The sequence below is a fragment of the Nerophis lumbriciformis genome, linkage group LG30 (assembly GCF_033978685.3).
Source record: "Nerophis lumbriciformis linkage group LG30, RoL_Nlum_v2.1, whole genome shotgun sequence".
Lineage (NCBI taxonomy): Eukaryota > Metazoa > Chordata > Actinopteri > Syngnathiformes > Syngnathidae > Nerophis > Nerophis lumbriciformis.
This window is the reverse complement of record NC_084577.2, coordinates 28,555,087-28,576,729: the sequence shown is the minus strand read 5'-3', so window position 1 is coordinate 28,576,729 and position 21,643 is coordinate 28,555,087. Positions and strand designations below refer to the sequence as shown.

Below are 21,643 nucleotides of genomic sequence, written 5' to 3'. Positions count from 1 at the left end.
GTATCAGCACGACACACACAAATCTTTGTTGTATCATCGAACAAGAAGTGTGACCCCCAGAGCATGTTCACCTTTTGTAAACAACTTGACTGAAACTGAAGAAATTGTTGGCTTTCCAGCTTCGCACAAGTCTGTATCGCACTTTTGACATGATAATCTTATACTTATTGCTGATTTCCGATATCGATATTAGACACGACTAATTATCAGTCATTGTGACATCGCATGAATGGGTAATATTTTCAACATTATGTATGACATTTATGTTCAACTTTAGTGTAAAAATCCCACCATGGACAATGGTGTCGATACCACACGACTAGTCCATGGTGGGATTTTTACACTAAAGTTGAACATAAATGTCATACATAATGTTGAAAATATTACCCATTTATGCTATGTCACAATGACTCTGATAATTAGTGGTGTCTAATATCGATATCGGAAATCAGCAGGTGCGATATCAACATATAAGTATAAGATTATCATGTCAAAAGTGCGATACAGACTTGTGCGAAGCTCTGTTTCAGTCAAGTCGTTTACAAAAGGTGAACATGCTCTGGGGGTCACACTTCTTGTTCGATGATACAACAAAGATTTGTGTGCGTCGTGCTGATACTGACGATGGTGTCGATACCACACGACTAGTCCATGGTGGGATTTTTACACTAAAGTTGAACATAAATGTCATACATAATGTTGAAAATATTGTCACGTTCAAACACTGAGGACATCTATTAAACAAGACAAAAGGCAAGGAATCAAACAGAGACAGAATTCAATTTGGACTCAATATTGAGGAGAGACATGGCCACTGCACTCTCTGTACAGTCCTGCACCACGCTCTGACGAAGAAGGTTTTTCGTCTCCTCCTTTATTCAGATGTTCAATGTTCACGCACCAACACATGTCTCAGCAGGAATGGGAAGTATGTAAAACAGTCATTGTTTTCGGTCACTTTGAAGACCAAGAAGAGGATGTCTCGGGCTTGGGCTCTTCCTGGATCCAGCTGGGGCGGGTGTTGGAGGACAATGGATAACCCCTCCCGCAGGCCCGGCCCTAACCAATCTGGCGCCCTAGGCAAGATTTTAAGTGGCGCCCCCCCCCCCCCCCCCCCACATCGGCAGTAAAGTGTATATACTCACAAGAACTCGAATAGCTTTGTCTTTGACCTTTTTTTTAACTTACAACTATACCTAATATATAAACGGGTGGAAAAGTGACTATTACCTGCAGGGCAAACATTAGCTAACCAGAAGGCAATAATGTAAACAAAAAACACCTGCTTAAAAGATCTAATACAAATGTCCCTGAGGAATGTAAGGTGGGAGTACTGTAATTACCTAACGTTACATTATTATTTTCCATAACAATTTAGCCCCCTCCACAATATTAACCCGACGTTAAAACAGAACTAGCTATTTATTGATTAGCAATTGCCGAATCATGTAACATTAGCTTAATGCTAAAAAGCCAGGTTACTATCACATTCTGTAACAGACAAATAATTTCATGTAGGCTAACGTTACCTACCTGCTACCTCTTGTCTTTTTCTCGTTTCTCCTCCTCTTCTTTTCTGTTTTTTCTTCCCTGGGCACCTGACAGTTTTGGCCGTTTTGACATCTTGTGTTGATTTTTTGATGTGGTGACGTCCAAAAAGAGTCATGATACGGGAAGGGAGGGGGCGGGGGGAGTAATGTTGTAACAAATAATATTTCTATTATATAGGCTTTACTTTGCATTTTAATTAACGTGGGATTATTTTTTGTATTTAGAAATAATAGTAACAACTTTTTTTTTTTTTCTCCAACATTTGTGGCACTGGCATGGCGCCCCCTGATGGACGGCGCCCTTAGCATTTGCCTATACGGCCTATGCCTGCCCTCCCGTCTCCTGACCACAGGGACTTTAAGAGGGCAGCGGGTCGTAAATAGCGTTGACCTCGGTTACCAAATAGTTGGAAGAGAGTTTGTGAAATACTTCAAAGAGAGTTCGTTTAACACTTCAAAGAGAGTTCCTCTGGAAGTTGAGCAGATCCTGCCATCTGTCCGTGTTGAAATCACAGTGGCGTTTCACGAGCATTCTTCCTCTTGTTAGGCCTCGAAAGACAGCATTCATCTTCTTATCAGGAACATCATGTAATACAACGTTTCTTTTGTGATAACTTACAAAGAATTATTCCAACAAATATTACCCATTTATGCTATGTCACAATGACTTTGATAAATAGTGATGTCTAATATCGATATCGGAAATCAGTAGGTGCGATATCAACATAAGTATCGGATTATCATGTCAAAAGTGCGATACAGACTTGTGCAAAGCTGGAAAGCCAACAATTTCTTCAGTTTCAGTCAAGTTGTTTACAAAAGGTGAACATGCTCTGGGGGTCACACTTCTTGTTCGATGATACAACAAAGATTTGTGTGCGTCGTGCTGATACTGACAATGGTGTCGATACCACACGACTAGTCCATGGTGGGATTTTTACACTAAAGTTGAACATAAATGTCATACATAATGTTGAAAATATTACCCATTTATGCTATGTCACAATGACTCTGATAATTAGTGGTGTCTAATATCGATATCGGAAATCAGCAATAAGTATAAGATTATCATGTCAAAAGTGCGATACAGACTTGTGCAAAGCTGGAAAGCCAACAATTTCTTCAGTTTCAGTCAAGTTGTTTACAAAAGGTGAACATGCTCTGGGGGTCACACTTCTTGTTCGATGATACAACAAAGATTTGTGTGCGTCGTGCTGATACTGACGATGGTGTCGATACCACACGACTAGTCCATGGTGGAATTTTTACACTAAAGTTGAACATAAATGTCATACATAATGTTAAAAATATTACCCATTTATGCTACATCAAAATGACTCTAATAATTAGTGGTGTCTAATATCGATATCGGAAATCAGCAGGTGCGATATCAACATAAATATCGGATTATCATGTCAAAAGTGCGATACAGACTTGTGCGAAGCTGGAAAGCCAACAATTTCTTCAGTTTCAGTCAAGTTGTTTACAAAAGGTGAACATGCTCTGGGGGTCACACTTCTTGTTCGATGATACAACAAAGATTTGTGTGCCTCGTGCTGATACTGACGATGGTGTCGATACCACACGACTAGTCCATGGTGGGATTTTTACACTAAAGTTGAACATAAATGTCATACATAATTTTGAAAATATTACCCATTTATGCTATGTCACAATGACTCTGATAATTAGTGGTGTCTAATATCGATATCGGAAATCAGCAGGTGCGATATCAACATAAGTATCGGATTATCATGTCAAAAGTGTGATACAGACTTGTGCAAAGCTGGAAAGCCAACAATTTCTTCAGTTTCAGTCAAGTTGTTTACAAAAGATGAACATGCTCTGGGGGTCACACTTCTTGTTCGATGATACAACAAAGATTTGTGTGCCTCGTGCTGATACTGACAATGGTGTCGATACCACACGACTAGTCCATGGTGGGATTTTTACACTAAAGTTGAACATAAATGTCATACATTATGTTGAAAATATTACCCATTTATGCTATGTCACAATGACTGATACATAGTGGTGTCCAATATCGATATCGGAAATCAGCAATAAGTATAAGATTATCATGTCAAAAGTGCGATACAGACTTGTGCGAAGCTGGAAAGCCAACAATTTCTTCAGTTTCAGTCAAGTTGTTTACAAAAGGTGAACATGCTCTGGGGGTCACACTTCTTGTTCGATGATACAACAAAGATTTGTGTGCGTCGTGCTGATACTGATGATGGTGTCGATACCACACAACTAGTCCATGGTGGAATTTTTACACTAAAGTTGAACATAAATGTTATACATGATGTTGAAAATATTACCCATTTATGCTGCGTCAAAATGACTCTGATAATTAGTGGTGTCTAATATCGATATCGGAAATCAGCAGGTGCGATATCAACATAAGTATCGGATCGTCATGTCAAAAGTGCGATACAGACTTGTGCGAAGCTCTGTTTCAGTCAAGTCGTTTACAAAAGGTGAACATGCTCTGGGGGTCACACTTCTTGTTCGATGATACAACAAAGATTTGTGTGCGTCATGCTGATACTAATGATGGTGTCGATACCACACGACTAATCCACGGTGGAATTTTTACACTAAAGTTGAACATAAATGTCATACATAATGTTGAAAATATTACCCATTTATGCGATGTCACAATGACTTTGATAATTAGTGGTGTCTAATATCGATATCGGAAATCAGCAGGTGCGATATCAACATAAGTATCGGATTATCATGTCAAAAGTGCGATACAGACTTGTGCAAAGCTGGAAAGCCAACAATTTCTTCAGTTTCAGTCAAGTTGTTTACAAAAGGTGAACATGCTCTGGGGGTCACACTACTTGTTCGATGATACAACAAAGATTTGTGTGCCTCGTGCTGATACTGATGATGGTGTTGATACCACACGACTAGTCCATGGTGGAATTTTTACACTAAAGTTGAACATAAATGTCATACATGATGTTGAAAATATTACCCATGTATGCGATGTCACAATGACTCTGATAATTAGTCGTGTCTAATATCCATATCGGAAATCAGCAGGTGCGATATCAACATAAGTATCGGATTATCATGTCAAAAGTGCGATACAGACTTGTGCGAAGCTGGAAAGCCAACAATTTCTTCAGTTTTAGTCAAGTTGTTTACAAAAGGTGAACATGCTCTGGGGGTCACACTTCTTGTTCGATGATACAACAAAGATCTGTGTGCGTCGTGCTGATACTGACGATGGTGTCGATACCACACGACTAGTCCATGGTGGGATTTTTACACTAAAGTTGAACATAAATGTCATACATAATGTTGAAAATATTGTCACGTTCAAACACTGAGGACATCTATTAAACAAGACAAAAGGCAAGGAATCAAACAGAGACAGAATTCAATTTGGACTCAATATTGAGGAGAGACATGGCCACTGCACTCTCTGCACAGTCCTGCACCACGCTCTGACGAAGAAGGTTTTTGTCTCCTCCTTTATTCAGATGTTCAATGTTCACGCACCAACACATGTCTCAGCAGGAATGGGAAGTATGTAAAACAGTCATTGTTTTCGGTCACTTTGAAGACCAGGAAGAGGATGTCTCGGGCTTGGGCTCTTCCTGGATCCAGCTGGGGCAGGTGTTGGAGGACAAATGGATAACCCCTCTCGTCTCCTGACCACAGGGACTTCAAGAGGGCAGCGGGTCGTAAATAGCGTTGACCTCGGTTACCAAATAGAGAGTTTGTGAAATACTTCAAAGAGAGTTTGTTTAACACTTCAAAGAGAGTTCCTCTGGAGCATGTTCACCTTTTGTAAACAACTTGACTGAAACTGAAGAAATTGTTGGCTTTCCAGCTTCGCACAAGTCTGTATCGCACTTTTGACATGATAATCCGATACTTATGTTGATATCGCACCTGCTGATTACCGATATCGATATTAGACACCACTAATTATCAGAGTCATTGTGACATAGCATAAATGGGTAATATTTTCAACATTATGTATGACATTTATGTTCAACTTTAGTGTAAAAATTCCACCATGGACTAGTCGTGTGGTATCGACACCATTGTCAGTATCAGCACGACACACACAGATCTTTGTTGTATCATCGAACAAGAAGTGTGACCCCCAGAGCATGTTCACCTTTTGTAAACAACTTGACTGAAACTGAAGAAATTGTTGGCTTTCCAGCTTCACACAAGTCTGTATCGCACTTTTGACATGATAATCTTATACTTATTGCTGATTTCCGATATCGATATTAGACACGACTAATTATCAGAGTCATTGTGACATAGCATGAATGGGTAATATTTTCAACATTATGTATGACATTTATGTTCAACTTTAGTGTAAAAATCCCACCATGGACAATGGTGTCGATACCACACGACTAGTCCATGGTGGGATTTTTACACTAAAGTTGAACATAAATGTCATACATAATGTTGAAAATATTACCCATTTATGCTATGTCACAATGACTCTGATAATTAGTGGTGTCTAATATCGATATCGGAAATCAGCAGGTGCGATATCAACATAAGTATAAGATTATCATGTCAAAAGTGCGATACAGACTTGTGCGAAGCTATGTTTCAGTCAATTTGTTTACAAAAGGTGAACATGCTCTGGGGGTCACACTTCTTGTTCGATGATACAACAAAGATTTGTGTGCGTCATGCTGATACTGACAATGGTGTCGATACCACACGACTAGTCCATGGTGGGATTTTTACACTAAAGTTGAACATAAATGTCATACATAATGTTGAAAATATTACCCATTTATGCTATGTCACAATGACTCTGATAATTAGTGGTGTCTAATATCGATATCGGAAATCAGCAGGTGCGATATCAACATAAGTATCGGAGTATCATGTCAAAAGTGCGATACAGACTTGTGCGAAGCTGGAAAGCCAACAATTTCTTCAGTTTCAGTCAAGTTGTTTACAAAAGGTGAACATGCTCTGGGGGTCACACTTCTTGTTCGATGATACAACAAAGATTTGTGTTTCTCATGCTGATACTGACGATGGTGTCGATACCACACGACTAGTCCATGGTGGGATTTTTACACTAAAGTTGAACATAAATGTCATACATAATGTTGAAAATATTACCCATTTATGCTACGTCAAAATGACTCTGATAATTAGTGGTGTCTAATATCGATATCGGAAATCAGCAGGTGCGATATCAACATGTCAAAAGTGCGATACAGACTTGTGCGAAGCTGGAAAGCCAACAATTTCTTCAGTTTCAGTCAAGTTGTTTACAAAAGGTGAACATGCTCTGGGGGTCACACTTCTTGTTCGATGATACAACAAAGATCTGTGTGCGTCGTGCTGATACTGACAATGGTGTCGATACCACACGACTAGTCCATGGTGGAATTTTTACACAAAAGTCATACATAATGTGGAAAATATTACCCCTTTATGCTACATCAAAATTACTCTGATAATTAGTGGTGTGTAATATCGATATTGGAAATCAGCAGGTGCGATATCAACATAAGTATCGGATTATCATGTCAAAAGTGCGATACAGACTTGTGCAAAGCTGGAAAGCCAACAATTTCTTCAGTTTCAGTCAAGTTGTTTACAAAAGGTGAACATGCTCTGGGGGTCACACTTCTTGTTCGATGATACAACAAAGATTTGTGTGTGTCGTGCTGATACTGACGATGGTGTCGATACCACACGACTAGTCCATGGTGGGATTTTTTCACTAAAGTTGAACATAAATGTCATACATAATGTTGAAAATATTACCCATTTATGCTGCATCAAAATGACTCTGATAATTAGTGGTGTCTAATATCGATATCGGTAATCAGCAGGTGCGATATCAACATAAGTATAGGATTATCATGTCAAAAGTGCGATACAGACTTGTGCGAAGCTGGAAAGCCAACAATTTCTTCAGTTTCAGTCAAGTTGTTTACAAAAGGTGAACATGCTCTGGGGGTCACACTTCTTGTTCGATGATACAACAAAGATTTGTGTGCGTCGTGCTGATACTAATGATGGTGTCGATACCACACAACTAGTCCATGGTGGGATTTTTACCCTAAAGTTGAACATAAATGTCATACATAATGTTGAAAATATTACCCATTTATGCTACGTCAAAATTACTCTGATAATTAGTGGTGTCTAATATCGATATCGGAAATCAGCAGGTGCGATATCAACGTAAGTATCGGATTATCATGTCAAAAGTGCGATACAGACTTGTGCGAAGCTGGAAAGCCAACAATTTCTTCTGTTTCAGTCAAGTTGTTTACAAAAGGTGAACATGCTCTGGGGGTCACACTTCTTGTTTGATGATACAACAAAGATGTGTGTGCGTCGTGCTGATACTGACTATGATGTCGATACCACACGACTAGTCCATGGTGGAATTTTTACATTAAAGTTGAACATAAATGTCATACATGATGTTGAAAATATTACCCATTTATCCTACATCAAAATGACTCTGATAATTAGTGGTGTCTAATATCGATATCGGAAATCAGCAGGTGCGATATCAACATGTCAAAAGTGCGATACAGACTTGTGCGAAGCTGGAAAGCCAACAATTTCTTCAGTTTCAGTCAAGTTGTTTACAAAAGGTGAACATGCTCTGGGGGTCACACTTCTTGTTCGATGATACAACAAAGATCTGTGTGCGTCGTGCTGATACTGACAATGGTGTCGATACCACACGACTAGTCCATGGTGGAATTTTTACACAAAAGTCATACATAATGTGGAAAATATTACCCCTTTATGCTACATCAAAATTACTCTGATAATTAGTGGTGTGTAATATCGATATTGGAAATCAGCAGGTGCGATATCAACATAAGTATCGGATTATCATGTCAAAAGTGCGATACAGACTTGTGCAAAGCTGGAAAGCCAACAATTTCTTCAGTTTCAGTCAAGTTGTTTACAAAAGGTGAACATGCTCTGGGGGTCACACTTCTTGTTCGATGATACAACAAAGATTTGTGTGTGTCGTGCTGATACTGACGATGGTGTCGATACCACACGACTAGTCCATGGTGGGATTTTTTCACTAAAGTTGAACATAAATGTCATACATGATGTTGAAAATATTACCCATTTATGCTATGTCACAATGACTCTGATAATTAGTGGTGTCTAATATCGATATCGGAAATCAGCAGGTGCGATATCAACATAAGTATCGGATTATGTCAAAAGTGCGATACAGACTTGTGCAAAGCTGGAAAGCCAACAATTTCCTCTGTTTCAGTCAAGTTGTTTACAAAAGGTGAACATGCTCTGGGGGTCACACTTCTTGTTCGATGATACAACAAAGATTTGTGTGCGTCGTGCTGATACTGACTATGATGTCGATACCACACAACTAGTCCATAGTGGAATTTTTACCCTAAAGTTGAACATAAATGTTATACATAATGTTGAAAATATTACCCATTTATGCTGCATCAAAATGACTCTGATAATTAGTGGTGTCCAATATCGGTATCAGAAATCAGCAATAAGTATCGGATTATCATGTCAAAAGTGCGATACAGACTTGTGCGAAGCTGGAAAGCCAACAATTTCTTCAGTTTCAGTGAAGTCGTTTACAAAAGGTGAACATGCTCTGGGGGTCACACTTCTTGTTCGATGATACAACAAAGATTTGTGTGCCTCGTGCTGATACTGACGATGGTGTCGATACCACACGACTAGTCCATGGTGGAATTTTTACACTAAAGTTGAACATAAATGTCATACATGATGTTGAAAATATTACCCATTTATGCTACATCAAAATGACTCTGATAATTAGTGGTGTCTAATATCGATATCGGAAATCAGCAGGTGCGATATCAACATAAGTATCGGATTATCATGTCAAAAGTGCGATACAGACTTGTGCGAAGCTCAGTTTCAGTGAAGTCGTTTACAAAAGGTGAACATGCTCTGGGGGTCACACTTCTTGTTCGATGATACAACAAAGATTTGTGTGCCTCGTGCCGATACTGACGATGGTGTCGATACCACACGACTAGTCCATGGTGTGATTTTTACACTAAAGTTGAACATAAATGTCATACATAATGTTGAAAATATTGTCACGTTCAAACACTGAGGACATCTATTAAACAAGACAAAAGGCAAGGAATCAAACAGAGACAGAATTCAATTTGGACTCAATATTGAGGAGAGACATGGCCACTGCACTCTCTGTACAGTCCTGCACCACGCTCTGACGAAGAAGGTTTTCGTCTCCTCCTTTATTCAGATGTTCAATGTTCACGCACCAACACATGTCTCAGCAGGAATGGGAAGTATGTAAAACAGTCATTGTTTTCGGTCGCTTTGAAGACCAAGAAGAGGATGTCTCGGGCTTGGGCTCTTCCTGGATCCAGCTGGGGCAGGTGTTGGAGGACAAATGGATAACCCCTCTCGTCTCCTGACCACAGGGACTTCAAGAGGGCAGCGGGTCGTAAATAGCGTTGACCTCGGTTACCAAATAGTTGGAAGAGAGTTTGTGAAATACTTCAAAGAGAGTTTGTTTAACACTTCAAAGAGAGTTCCTCTGGAGCATGTTCACCTTTTGTAAACAACTTGACTGAAACTGAAGAAATTGTTGGCTTTCCAGCTTCGCACAAGTCTGTATCGCACTTTTGACATGATAATCCGATACTTATGTTGATATCACACCTGCTGATTACCGATATCGATATTAGACACCACTAATTATCAGAGTCATTGTGACATAGCATAAATGGGTAATATTTTCAACATTATGTATGACATTTATGTTCAACTTTAGTGTAAAAATTCCACCATGGACTAGTCGTGTGGTATCGACACCATCGTCAGTATCAGCATGACACACACAGATCTTTGTTGTATCATCGAACAAGAAGTGTGACCCCCAGAGCATGTTCACCTTTTGTAAACAACTTGACTGAAACTGAAGAAATTGTTGGCTTTCCAGCTTCGCACAAGTCTGTATCGCACTTTTGACATGATAATCTTATACTTATGTTGATATCGCACCTGCTGATTTCCGATATCGATATTAGACACGACTAATTATCAGAGTCATTGTGACATAGCATAAATGGGTAATATTTTCAACATTATGTATGACATTTATGTTCAACTTTAGTGTAATAATCCCACCATGGACTAGTTGTGTGGTATCGACACCATCATAAGTATCAGCACGACACACACAAATCTTTGTTGTATCATCGAACAAGAAGTGTGACCCCCAGAGCATGTTCACCTTTTGTAAACAACTTGACTGAAACTGAAGAAATTGTTGGCTTTCCAGCTTCGCACAAGTCTGTATCGCACTTTTGACATGATAATCTTATACTTATTGCTGATTTCCGATATCGATATTAGACACGACTAATTATCAGTCATTGTGACATCGCATGAATGGGTAATATTTTCAACATTATGTATGACATTTATGTTCAACTTTAGTGTAAAAATCCCACCATGGACAATGGTGTCGATACCACACGACTAGTCCATGGTGGGATTTTTACACTAAAGTTGAACATAAATGTCATACATAATGTTGAAAATATTACCCATTTATGCTATGTCACAATGACTCTGATAATTAGTGGTGTCTAATATCGATATCGGAAATCAGCAGGTGCGATATCAACATATAAGTATAAGATTATCATGTCAAAAGTGCGATACAGACTTGTGCGAAGCTCTGTTTCAGTCAAGTCGTTTACAAAAGGTGAACATGCTCTGGGGGTCACACTTCTTGTTCGATGATACAACAAAGATTTGTGTGCGTCGTGCTGATACTGACGATGGTGTCGATACCACACGACTAGTCCATGGTGGGATTTTTACACTAAAGTTGAACATAAATGTCATACATAATGTTGAAAATATTGTCACGTTCAAACACTGAGGACATCTATTAAACAAGACAAAAGGCAAGGAATCAAACAGAGACAGAATTCAATTTGGACTCAATATTGAGGAGAGACATGGCCACTGCACTCTCTGTACAGTCCTGCACCACGCTCTGACGAAGAAGGTTTTTCGTCTCCTCCTTTATTCAGATGTTCAATGTTCACGCACCAACACATGTCTCAGCAGGAATGGGAAGTATGTAAAACAGTCATTGTTTTCGGTCACTTTGAAGACCAAGAAGAGGATGTCTCGGGCTTGGGCTCTTCCTGGATCCAGCTGGGGCGGGTGTTGGAGGACAATGGATAACCCCTCCCGCAGGCCCGGCCCTAACCAATCTGGCGCCCTAGGCAAGATTTTAAGTGGCGCCCCCCCCCCCCCCCCCCACATCGGCAGTAAAGTGTATATACTCACAAGAACTCGAATAGCTTTGTCTTTGACCTTTTTTTTAACTTACAACTATACCTAATATATAAACGGGTGGAAAAGTGACTATTACCTGCAGGGCAAACATTAGCTAACCAGAAGGCAATAATGTAAACAAAAAACACCTGCTTAAAAGATCTAATACAAATGTCCCTGAGGAATGTAAGGTGGGAGTACTGTAATTACCTAACGTTACATTATTATTTTCCATAACAATTTAGCCCCCTCCACAATATTAACCCGACGTTAAAACAGAACTAGCTATTTATTGATTAGCAATTGCCGAATCATGTAACATTAGCTTAATGCTAAAAAGCCAGGTTACTATCACATTCTGTAACAGACAAATAATTTCATGTAGGCTAACGTTACCTACCTGCTACCTCTTGTCTTTTTCTCGTTTCTCCTCCTCTTCTTTTCTGTTTTTTCTTCCCTGGGCACCTGACAGTTTTGGCCGTTTTGACATCTTGTGTTGATTTTTTGATGTGGTGACGTCCAAAAAGAGTCATGATACGGGAAGGGAGGGGGCGGGGGGAGTAATGTTGTAACAAATAATATTTCTATTATATAGGCTTTACTTTGCATTTTAATTAACGTGGGATTATTTTTTGTATTTAGAAATAATAGTAACAACTTTTTTTTTTTTTCTCCAACATTTGTGGCACTGGCATGGCGCCCCCTGATGGACGGCGCCCTTAGCATTTGCCTATACGGCCTATGCCTGCCCTCCCGTCTCCTGACCACAGGGACTTTAAGAGGGCAGCGGGTCGTAAATAGCGTTGACCTCGGTTACCAAATAGTTGGAAGAGAGTTTGTGAAATACTTCAAAGAGAGTTCGTTTAACACTTCAAAGAGAGTTCCTCTGGAAGTTGAGCAGATCCTGCCATCTGTCCGTGTTGAAATCACAGTGGCGTTTCACGAGCATTCTTCCTCTTGTTAGGCCTCGAAAGACAGCATTCATCTTCTTATCAGGAACATCATGTAATACAACGTTTCTTTTGTGATAACTTACAAAGAATTATTCCAACAAATATTACCCATTTATGCTATGTCACAATGACTTTGATAAATAGTGATGTCTAATATCGATATCGGAAATCAGTAGGTGCGATATCAACATAAGTATCGGATTATCATGTCAAAAGTGCGATACAGACTTGTGCAAAGCTGGAAAGCCAACAATTTCTTCAGTTTCAGTCAAGTTGTTTACAAAAGGTGAACATGCTCTGGGGGTCACACTTCTTGTTCGATGATACAACAAAGATTTGTGTGCGTCGTGCTGATACTGACAATGGTGTCGATACCACACGACTAGTCCATGGTGGGATTTTTACACTAAAGTTGAACATAAATGTCATACATAATGTTGAAAATATTACCCATTTATGCTATGTCACAATGACTCTGATAATTAGTGGTGTCTAATATCGATATCGGAAATCAGCAATAAGTATAAGATTATCATGTCAAAAGTGCGATACAGACTTGTGCAAAGCTGGAAAGCCAACAATTTCTTCAGTTTCAGTCAAGTTGTTTACAAAAGGTGAACATGCTCTGGGGGTCACACTTCTTGTTCGATGATACAACAAAGATTTGTGTGCGTCGTGCTGATACTGACGATGGTGTCGATACCACACGACTAGTCCATGGTGGAATTTTTACACTAAAGTTGAACATAAATGTCATACATAATGTTAAAAATATTACCCATTTATGCTACATCAAAATGACTCTAATAATTAGTGGTGTCTAATATCGATATCGGAAATCAGCAGGTGCGATATCAACATAAATATCGGATTATCATGTCAAAAGTGCGATACAGACTTGTGCGAAGCTGGAAAGCCAACAATTTCTTCAGTTTCAGTCAAGTTGTTTACAAAAGGTGAACATGCTCTGGGGGTCACACTTCTTGTTCGATGATACAACAAAGATTTGTGTGCCTCGTGCTGATACTGACGATGGTGTCGATACCACACGACTAGTCCATGGTGGGATTTTTACACTAAAGTTGAACATAAATGTCATACATAATTTTGAAAATATTACCCATTTATGCTATGTCACAATGACTCTGATAATTAGTGGTGTCTAATATCGATATCGGAAATCAGCAGGTGCGATATCAACATAAGTATCGGATTATCATGTCAAAAGTGTGATACAGACTTGTGCAAAGCTGGAAAGCCAACAATTTCTTCAGTTTCAGTCAAGTTGTTTACAAAAGATGAACATGCTCTGGGGGTCACACTTCTTGTTCGATGATACAACAAAGATTTGTGTGCCTCGTGCTGATACTGACAATGGTGTCGATACCACACGACTAGTCCATGGTGGGATTTTTACACTAAAGTTGAACATAAATGTCATACATTATGTTGAAAATATTACCCATTTATGCTATGTCACAATGACTGATACATAGTGGTGTCCAATATCGATATCGGAAATCAGCAATAAGTATAAGATTATCATGTCAAAAGTGCGATACAGACTTGTGCGAAGCTGGAAAGCCAACAATTTCTTCAGTTTCAGTCAAGTTGTTTACAAAAGGTGAACATGCTCTGGGGGTCACACTTCTTGTTCGATGATACAACAAAGATTTGTGTGCGTCGTGCTGATACTGATGATGGTGTCGATACCACACAACTAGTCCATGGTGGAATTTTTACACTAAAGTTGAACATAAATGTTATACATGATGTTGAAAATATTACCCATTTATGCTGCGTCAAAATGACTCTGATAATTAGTGGTGTCTAATATCGATATCGGAAATCAGCAGGTGCGATATCAACATAAGTATCGGATCGTCATGTCAAAAGTGCGATACAGACTTGTGCGAAGCTCTGTTTCAGTCAAGTCGTTTACAAAAGGTGAACATGCTCTGGGGGTCACACTTCTTGTTCGATGATACAACAAAGATTTGTGTGCGTCATGCTGATACTAATGATGGTGTCGATACCACACGACTAATCCACGGTGGAATTTTTACACTAAAGTTGAACATAAATGTCATACATAATGTTGAAAATATTACCCATTTATGCGATGTCACAATGACTTTGATAATTAGTGGTGTCTAATATCGATATCGGAAATCAGCAGGTGCGATATCAACATAAGTATCGGATTATCATGTCAAAAGTGCGATACAGACTTGTGCAAAGCTGGAAAGCCAACAATTTCTTCAGTTTCAGTCAAGTTGTTTACAAAAGGTGAACATGCTCTGGGGGTCACACTACTTGTTCGATGATACAACAAAGATTTGTGTGCCTCGTGCTGATACTGATGATGGTGTTGATACCACACGACTAGTCCATGGTGGAATTTTTACACTAAAGTTGAACATAAATGTCATACATGATGTTGAAAATATTACCCATGTATGCGATGTCACAATGACTCTGATAATTAGTCGTGTCTAATATCCATATCGGAAATCAGCAGGTGCGATATCAACATAAGTATCGGATTATCATGTCAAAAGTGCGATACAGACTTGTGCGAAGCTGGAAAGCCAACAATTTCTTCAGTTTTAGTCAAGTTGTTTACAAAAGGTGAACATGCTCTGGGGGTCACACTTCTTGTTCGATGATACAACAAAGATCTGTGTGTGTTATGCTGATACTGACAATGGTGTCGATACCACACGACTAGTCCATGGTGGGATTTTTACACTAAAGTTGAACATAAATGTCATACATGATGTTGAAAATATTACCCATTTATGCTATGTCACAATGACTCTGATAATTAGTGGTGTCTAATATCGATATCGGAAATCAGCAGGTGCGATATCAACATGTCAAAAGTGCGATACAGACTTGTGCGAAGCTGGAAAGCCAACAATTTTCTTCAGTTTCAGTCAAGTTGTTTACAAAAGGTGAACATGCTCTGGGGGTCACACTTCTTGTTCGATGATACAACAAAGATTTGTGTGCCTCGTGCTGATACTGATGATGGTGTCGATACCACACGACTAGTCCATGGTGGGATTTTTAAACTAAAGTTGAACATAAATGTCATACATGATGTTGAAAATATTACCCATTTATGCTATGTCACAATGACTCTGATAATTAGTGGTGTCTAATATCGATATTGGAAATCAGCAGGTGCGATATCAACATAAGTATAAGATTATCATGTCAAAAGTGCGATACAGACTTGTGCGAAGCTGGAAAGCCAACAATTTCTTCAGTTTCAGTCAACTTGTTTACAAAAGGTGAACATGCTCTGGGGGTCACACTTCTTGTTCGATGATACAACAAAGATTTGTGTGCGTCATGCTGATACTGACAATGGTGTCGATACCACACGACTAGTCCATGGTGGGATTTTTACACTAAAGTTGAACATAAATGTCATACATAATGTGGAAAATATTACCCATTTATGCTATGTCACAATGACTCTGATAATTAGTGGTGTCTAATATCGATATCGGAAATCAGCAATAAGTATAAGATTATCATGTCAAAAGTGCGATACAGACTTGTGCGAAGCTGGAAAGCCAACAATTTCTTCAGTTTTAGTCAAGTTGTTTACAAAAGGTGAACATGCTCTGGGGGTCACACTTCTTGTTCGATGATACAACAAAAATCTGTGTGTGTCATGCTGATACTGACAATGGTGTCGATACCACACGACTAGTCCATGGTGGAATTTTTACACTGACGTTGAACATAAATGTCATACATAATGTGGAAAATATTACCCATTTATGCTGCGTCACAATGACTTTGATAATTAGTCGTGTCTAATATCGATATCGGAAATCAGCAGGTGCGATATCAACATAAGTATTGGATTGTCATGTCAAAAGTGCGATACAGACTTGTGCGAAGCTCTGTTTCAGTCAAGTTGTTTACAAAAGGTGAACATGCTCTGGGGGTCACACTTCTTGTTCGATGATACAACAAAGATCTGTGTGTGTCGTGCTGATACTGATGATGGTGTCGATACCACACGACTAGTCCATGGTGGCATTTTTACACTAAAGTTGAACATAAATGTCATACATAATGTTGAAAATATTACCCATGTATGCGATGTCACAATGACTCTGATAATTAGTGGTGTCTAATATCGATATCGGAAATCAGCAGGTGCGATATCAACATAAGTATCGGATTATCATGTCAAAAGTGCGATACAGACTTGTGCGAAGCTTGAAAGCCAACAATTTCTTCAGTTTCAGTCAAGTTGTTTACAAAAGGTGAACATGCTCTGGGGGTCACACTTCTTGTTCGATGATACAACAAAGATCTGTGTGCGTCGTGCTGATACTGACGATGGTGTCGATACCACACGACTAGTCCATGGTGGGATTTTTACACTAAAGTTGAACATAAATGTCATACATAATGTTGAAAATATTGTCACGTTCAAACACTGAGGACATCTATTAAACAAGACAAAAGGCAAGGAATCAAACAGAGACATAATTCAATTTGGACTCAATATTGAGGAGAGACATGGCCACTGCACTCTCTGTACAGTCCTGCACCACGCTCTGACGAAGAAGGTTTTTCGTCTCCTCCTTTATTCAGATGTTCAATGTTCACGCACCAACACATGTCTCAGCAGGAATGGGAAGTATGTAAAACAGTCATTGTTTTCGGTCACTTTGAAGACCAGGAAGAGGATGTCTCGGGCTTGGGCTCTTCCTGGATCCAGCTGGGGCAGGTGTTGGAGGACAAATGGATAACCCCTCCCGTCTCCTGACCACAGGGACTTCAAGAGGGCAGCGGGTCGTAAATAGCGTTGACCTCGGTTACCAAATAGTTGGAAGAGAGTTTGTGAAATACTTCAAAGAGAGTTCGTTTAACACTTCAAAGAGAGTTCCTCTGGAAGTTGAGCAGATCCTGCCATCTGTCCGTGTTGAAATCACAGTGGCGTTTCACGAGCCTTCTTCCTCTTGTTAGGCCTCGAAAGACAGCATTCATCTTCTTATCAGGAACATCATGTAATACAACGTTTCTTTTGTGATAACTTACAAAGAATTATTCCAACAAATATTACCCATTTATGCTATGTCACAATGACTCTGATAATTAGTGGTGTCTAATATCGATATCGGAAATCAGCAGGTGCGATATCAACATAAGTATCGGATTATCATGTCAAAAGTGCGATACAGACTTGTGCAAAGCTGGAAAACCAACAATTTCTTCAGTTTCAGTCAAGTTGTTTACACAGGGTGAAAATACTCTGGGGGTCACACTTCTTGTTCGATGATACAACAAAGATCTGTGTGTGTCATGCTGATACTGACAATGGTGTTGATACCACACGACTAGTCCATGGTGGAATTTTTACACTAAAGTTGAACATAAATGTCATACATAATGTTAAAAATATTACCCATTTATGCTACATCAAAATGACTCTGATAATTAGTGGTGTCTAATATCGATATCGGAAATCAGCAGGTGCGATATCAACATAAGTATCGGATTATCATGTCAAAAGTGCGATACAGACTTGTGCAAAGCTGGAAAGCCAACAATTTCTTCAGTTTCAGTCAAGTTGTTTACAAAAGGTGAACATGCTCTGGGGGTCACACTTCTTGTTCAATGATACAACAAAGATTTGTGTGCGTCGTGCTGATACTGGTGATGGTGTCGATACCACACAACTAGTCCATGGTGGGATTTTTACACTAAAGTTGAACATAAATGTTATACATAATGTTGAAAATATTACCCATTTATGCTATGTCACAATGACTCTGATAATTAGTGGTGTCTAATATCGATATCGGAAATCAGCAATAAGTATAAGATTATCATGTCAAAAGTGCGATACAGACTTGTGCGAAGCTGGAAAGCCAACAATTTCTTCAGTTTCAGTCAAGTTGTTTACAAAAGGTGAACATGCTCTGGGGGTCACACTTCTTGTTCGATGATACAACAAAGATCTGTGTGTGTCGTGCTGATACTGATGATGGTGTCGATACCACACGACTAGTCCATGGTGGCATTTTTACACTAAAGTTGAACATAAATGTCATACATAATGTTGAAAATATTACCCATGTATGCGATGTCACAATGACTCTGATAATTAGTGGTGTCTAATATCGATATCGGAAATCAGCAGGTGCGATATCAACATAAGTATCGGATTATCATGTCAAAAGTGCGATACAGACTTGTGCGAAGCTTGAAAGCCAACAATTTCTTCAGTTTCAGTCAAGTTGTTTACAAAAGGTGAACATGCTCTGGGGGTCACACTTCTTGTTCGATGATACAACAAAGATTTGTGTGCCTCGTGCTGATACTGACAATGGTGTCGATACCACACGACTAGTCCATGGTGGAATTTTTACACTAAAGTTGAACATAAATGTCATACATAATGTTGAAAATATTACCCATTTATGCTATGTCACAATGACTCTGATAATTAGTGGTGTCTAATATCGATATCGGAAATCAGCAATAAGTATAAGATTATCATGTCAAAAGTGCGATACAGACTTGTGCGAAGCTGGAAAGCCAACAATTTCTTCAGTTTCAGTCAAGTTGTTTACAAAAGGTGAACATGCTCTGGGGGTCACACTTCTTGTTCGATGATACAACAAAGATTTGTGTGCCTCGTGCTGATACTGATGATGGTGTCGATACCACACGACTAGTCCATGGTGGGATTTTTACACTAAAGTTGAACATAAATGTCATACATAATGTTGAAAATATTACCCATTTATGCTACATCAAAATGACTCTGATAATTAGTGGTGTCTAATATCGATATCGGAAATCAGCAGGTGCGATATCAACATGTCAAAAGTGCGATACAGACTTGTGCGAAGCTGGAAAGCCAACAATTTCTTCAGTTTCAGTCAAAAGGTGAACATGCTCTGGGGGTCACACTTCTTGTTCGATGATACAACAAAGATCTGTGTGCGTCGTGCTGATACTGACGATGGTGTCGATACCACACAACTAGTCCATGGTGGGATTTTTACACTAAAGTTGAACATAAATGTCATACATAATTTTGCAAATATTACCCATTTATGCTATATCAAAATGACTCTGATAATTAGTGGTGTCTAATATCGATAATGGAAATCAGCAGGTGCGATATCAACATAAGTATGGGAAAAAAATCAAGCAATAAAACACCCAGTTAATGTTTATTTTTATTTTTTTATACAATAATGTTTATTATTGTATTCAGCGAACAAAAATCCACAAATGATCCGTGCTGTCTTGTGAGCCGCGGGGTTCAAAGCGTAGGAAGAAAGTAGTTGTCCTAACATCCCCTGTGCTCGTGCAGCGATGAGGACATCGACGTGGGCGCCCTGGTCAAGTCGTGGCTGCTCAACCAACCCGAGCAGTGTCGCTCCAATCTGGAAGGCTGGCTGGGGGATTACTTCCAACAAGCCCTGGACTGGGTCTTCAAACAGGTAAGCACGCCTGGCATGACGCGGTCTAATGAGCACCAACGAGTGAGTGTCCTGATTTGGAACCTTACCTTTCCTTCCATGAGAATGACTTTGTGGTGGAAACCAGTCTGGTGGGCTCCGTGTTCAACGGCCTGTCTCACCTCAGTGCCGTGACGGAGCGGGGCCAGTTCCTGGTGGGCCTGCTGAGAGGTTTAGGAGGAAATCTCAATCTGAAAACTCGGCAAGAGTTTGCCAGAGAGGTGAGCACTTGTCTGTTTCTCCATAAAGCGTGATAGTTAGAAGACGGGCCTGCTCTGAACCTCCCGCACCCGCCCGTTGTTATATATCTAATATAGACGATGCAAGGCATTAGTGAGGTTATAAAGCTTTTGCCTGTTAAAGAAAGGAGACTGATCCAATATAGCAGAGACATTCAATGCGTGCCACGCTGTCACGGCCCAGACGCACACCAGCGCGCAATCATCGCGCCACTCAAACTGCTGCAGGCAGCTGCGTTCTATCCTGTTTTAACATCCTGTGGCACTCTTCTGGGATCACGGCGGACGAAACTGCTCATGCTCAGGGTGTTTGTGGAGGTTCGGGGGTTTTGCACAAATGTGATGCACCATGTTAGATGTCCCGGTTTTGTGACCGTCGTAGACATAAACGGCGTCGCAGCTCTTGCAAATCACGTAGCCAGCATTACTATCATCCTGATTTACAACCTCATAAAAACGAGTCCACGCTGAACTTTTCTGGCCTTTTTTTCACCCTGGTCTTTAGTATTCCCTTTTTTAGTTTGTCGCGTACCACGTTTGCTGCCGGCGTTGCCATCTTTTTTTTTTTTTCTTCTTCTGTTGTGGCATATGCTGCAGGTGCCTGCTCGTTTTTCGTATGTGGGTAACAACATTTAACTATGTTAAAAGCAACTGCAATTAACTGTTTTACAAATTAAAAATCATTTTTTACCTTGAAAAAAAAATTTTACCTTGAAAAAAAAAGTTTACCTTGAAAATCATTTTTTACCTTGAAAAAAAAATTTTACCTTGAAAATTTTTTTGTACCTTGAAAATCATTTTTTACCTTGAAAATCATGTTTTAACTTAAAACATTTTTTTTTAATTTTTTAATTTTTTTTAATTTTTTTAAATTTTTTAAATTTTTTTTTATTTTTTATTTTTTTTTAATTTTTTTAATTTTTTTTAATTTTTTAAAATTTTTTTTTATTTTTTTATATATTTTTTTATTTAAAAAAAAAAAAAAAATTTTATTTTATTTTTTTAATTTTTGTAAAAATTTTAACTTTTTAAAAAAAAAAATTTTTTTTTAA

General features: G+C 39.1%; 1 protein-coding gene across 1 annotated transcript in view; it reads left to right on the top strand.

Moving 5' to 3' along the window:
* The window catches only part of dync2h1 (dynein cytoplasmic 2 heavy chain 1), a 437,107-nt gene that overhangs the window by 218,758 nt on the left and 196,706 nt on the right, over positions 1-21,643 (top strand). Inside the window, exons 44-45 of the mRNA XM_061925863.1 lie at positions 20,205-20,334; positions 20,418-20,573. Of these exons, the coding sequence (XP_061781847.1) occupies positions 20,205-20,334; positions 20,418-20,573 (286 nt within the window). The remainder of the gene's footprint in view (positions 1-20,204; positions 20,335-20,417; positions 20,574-21,643) is intronic.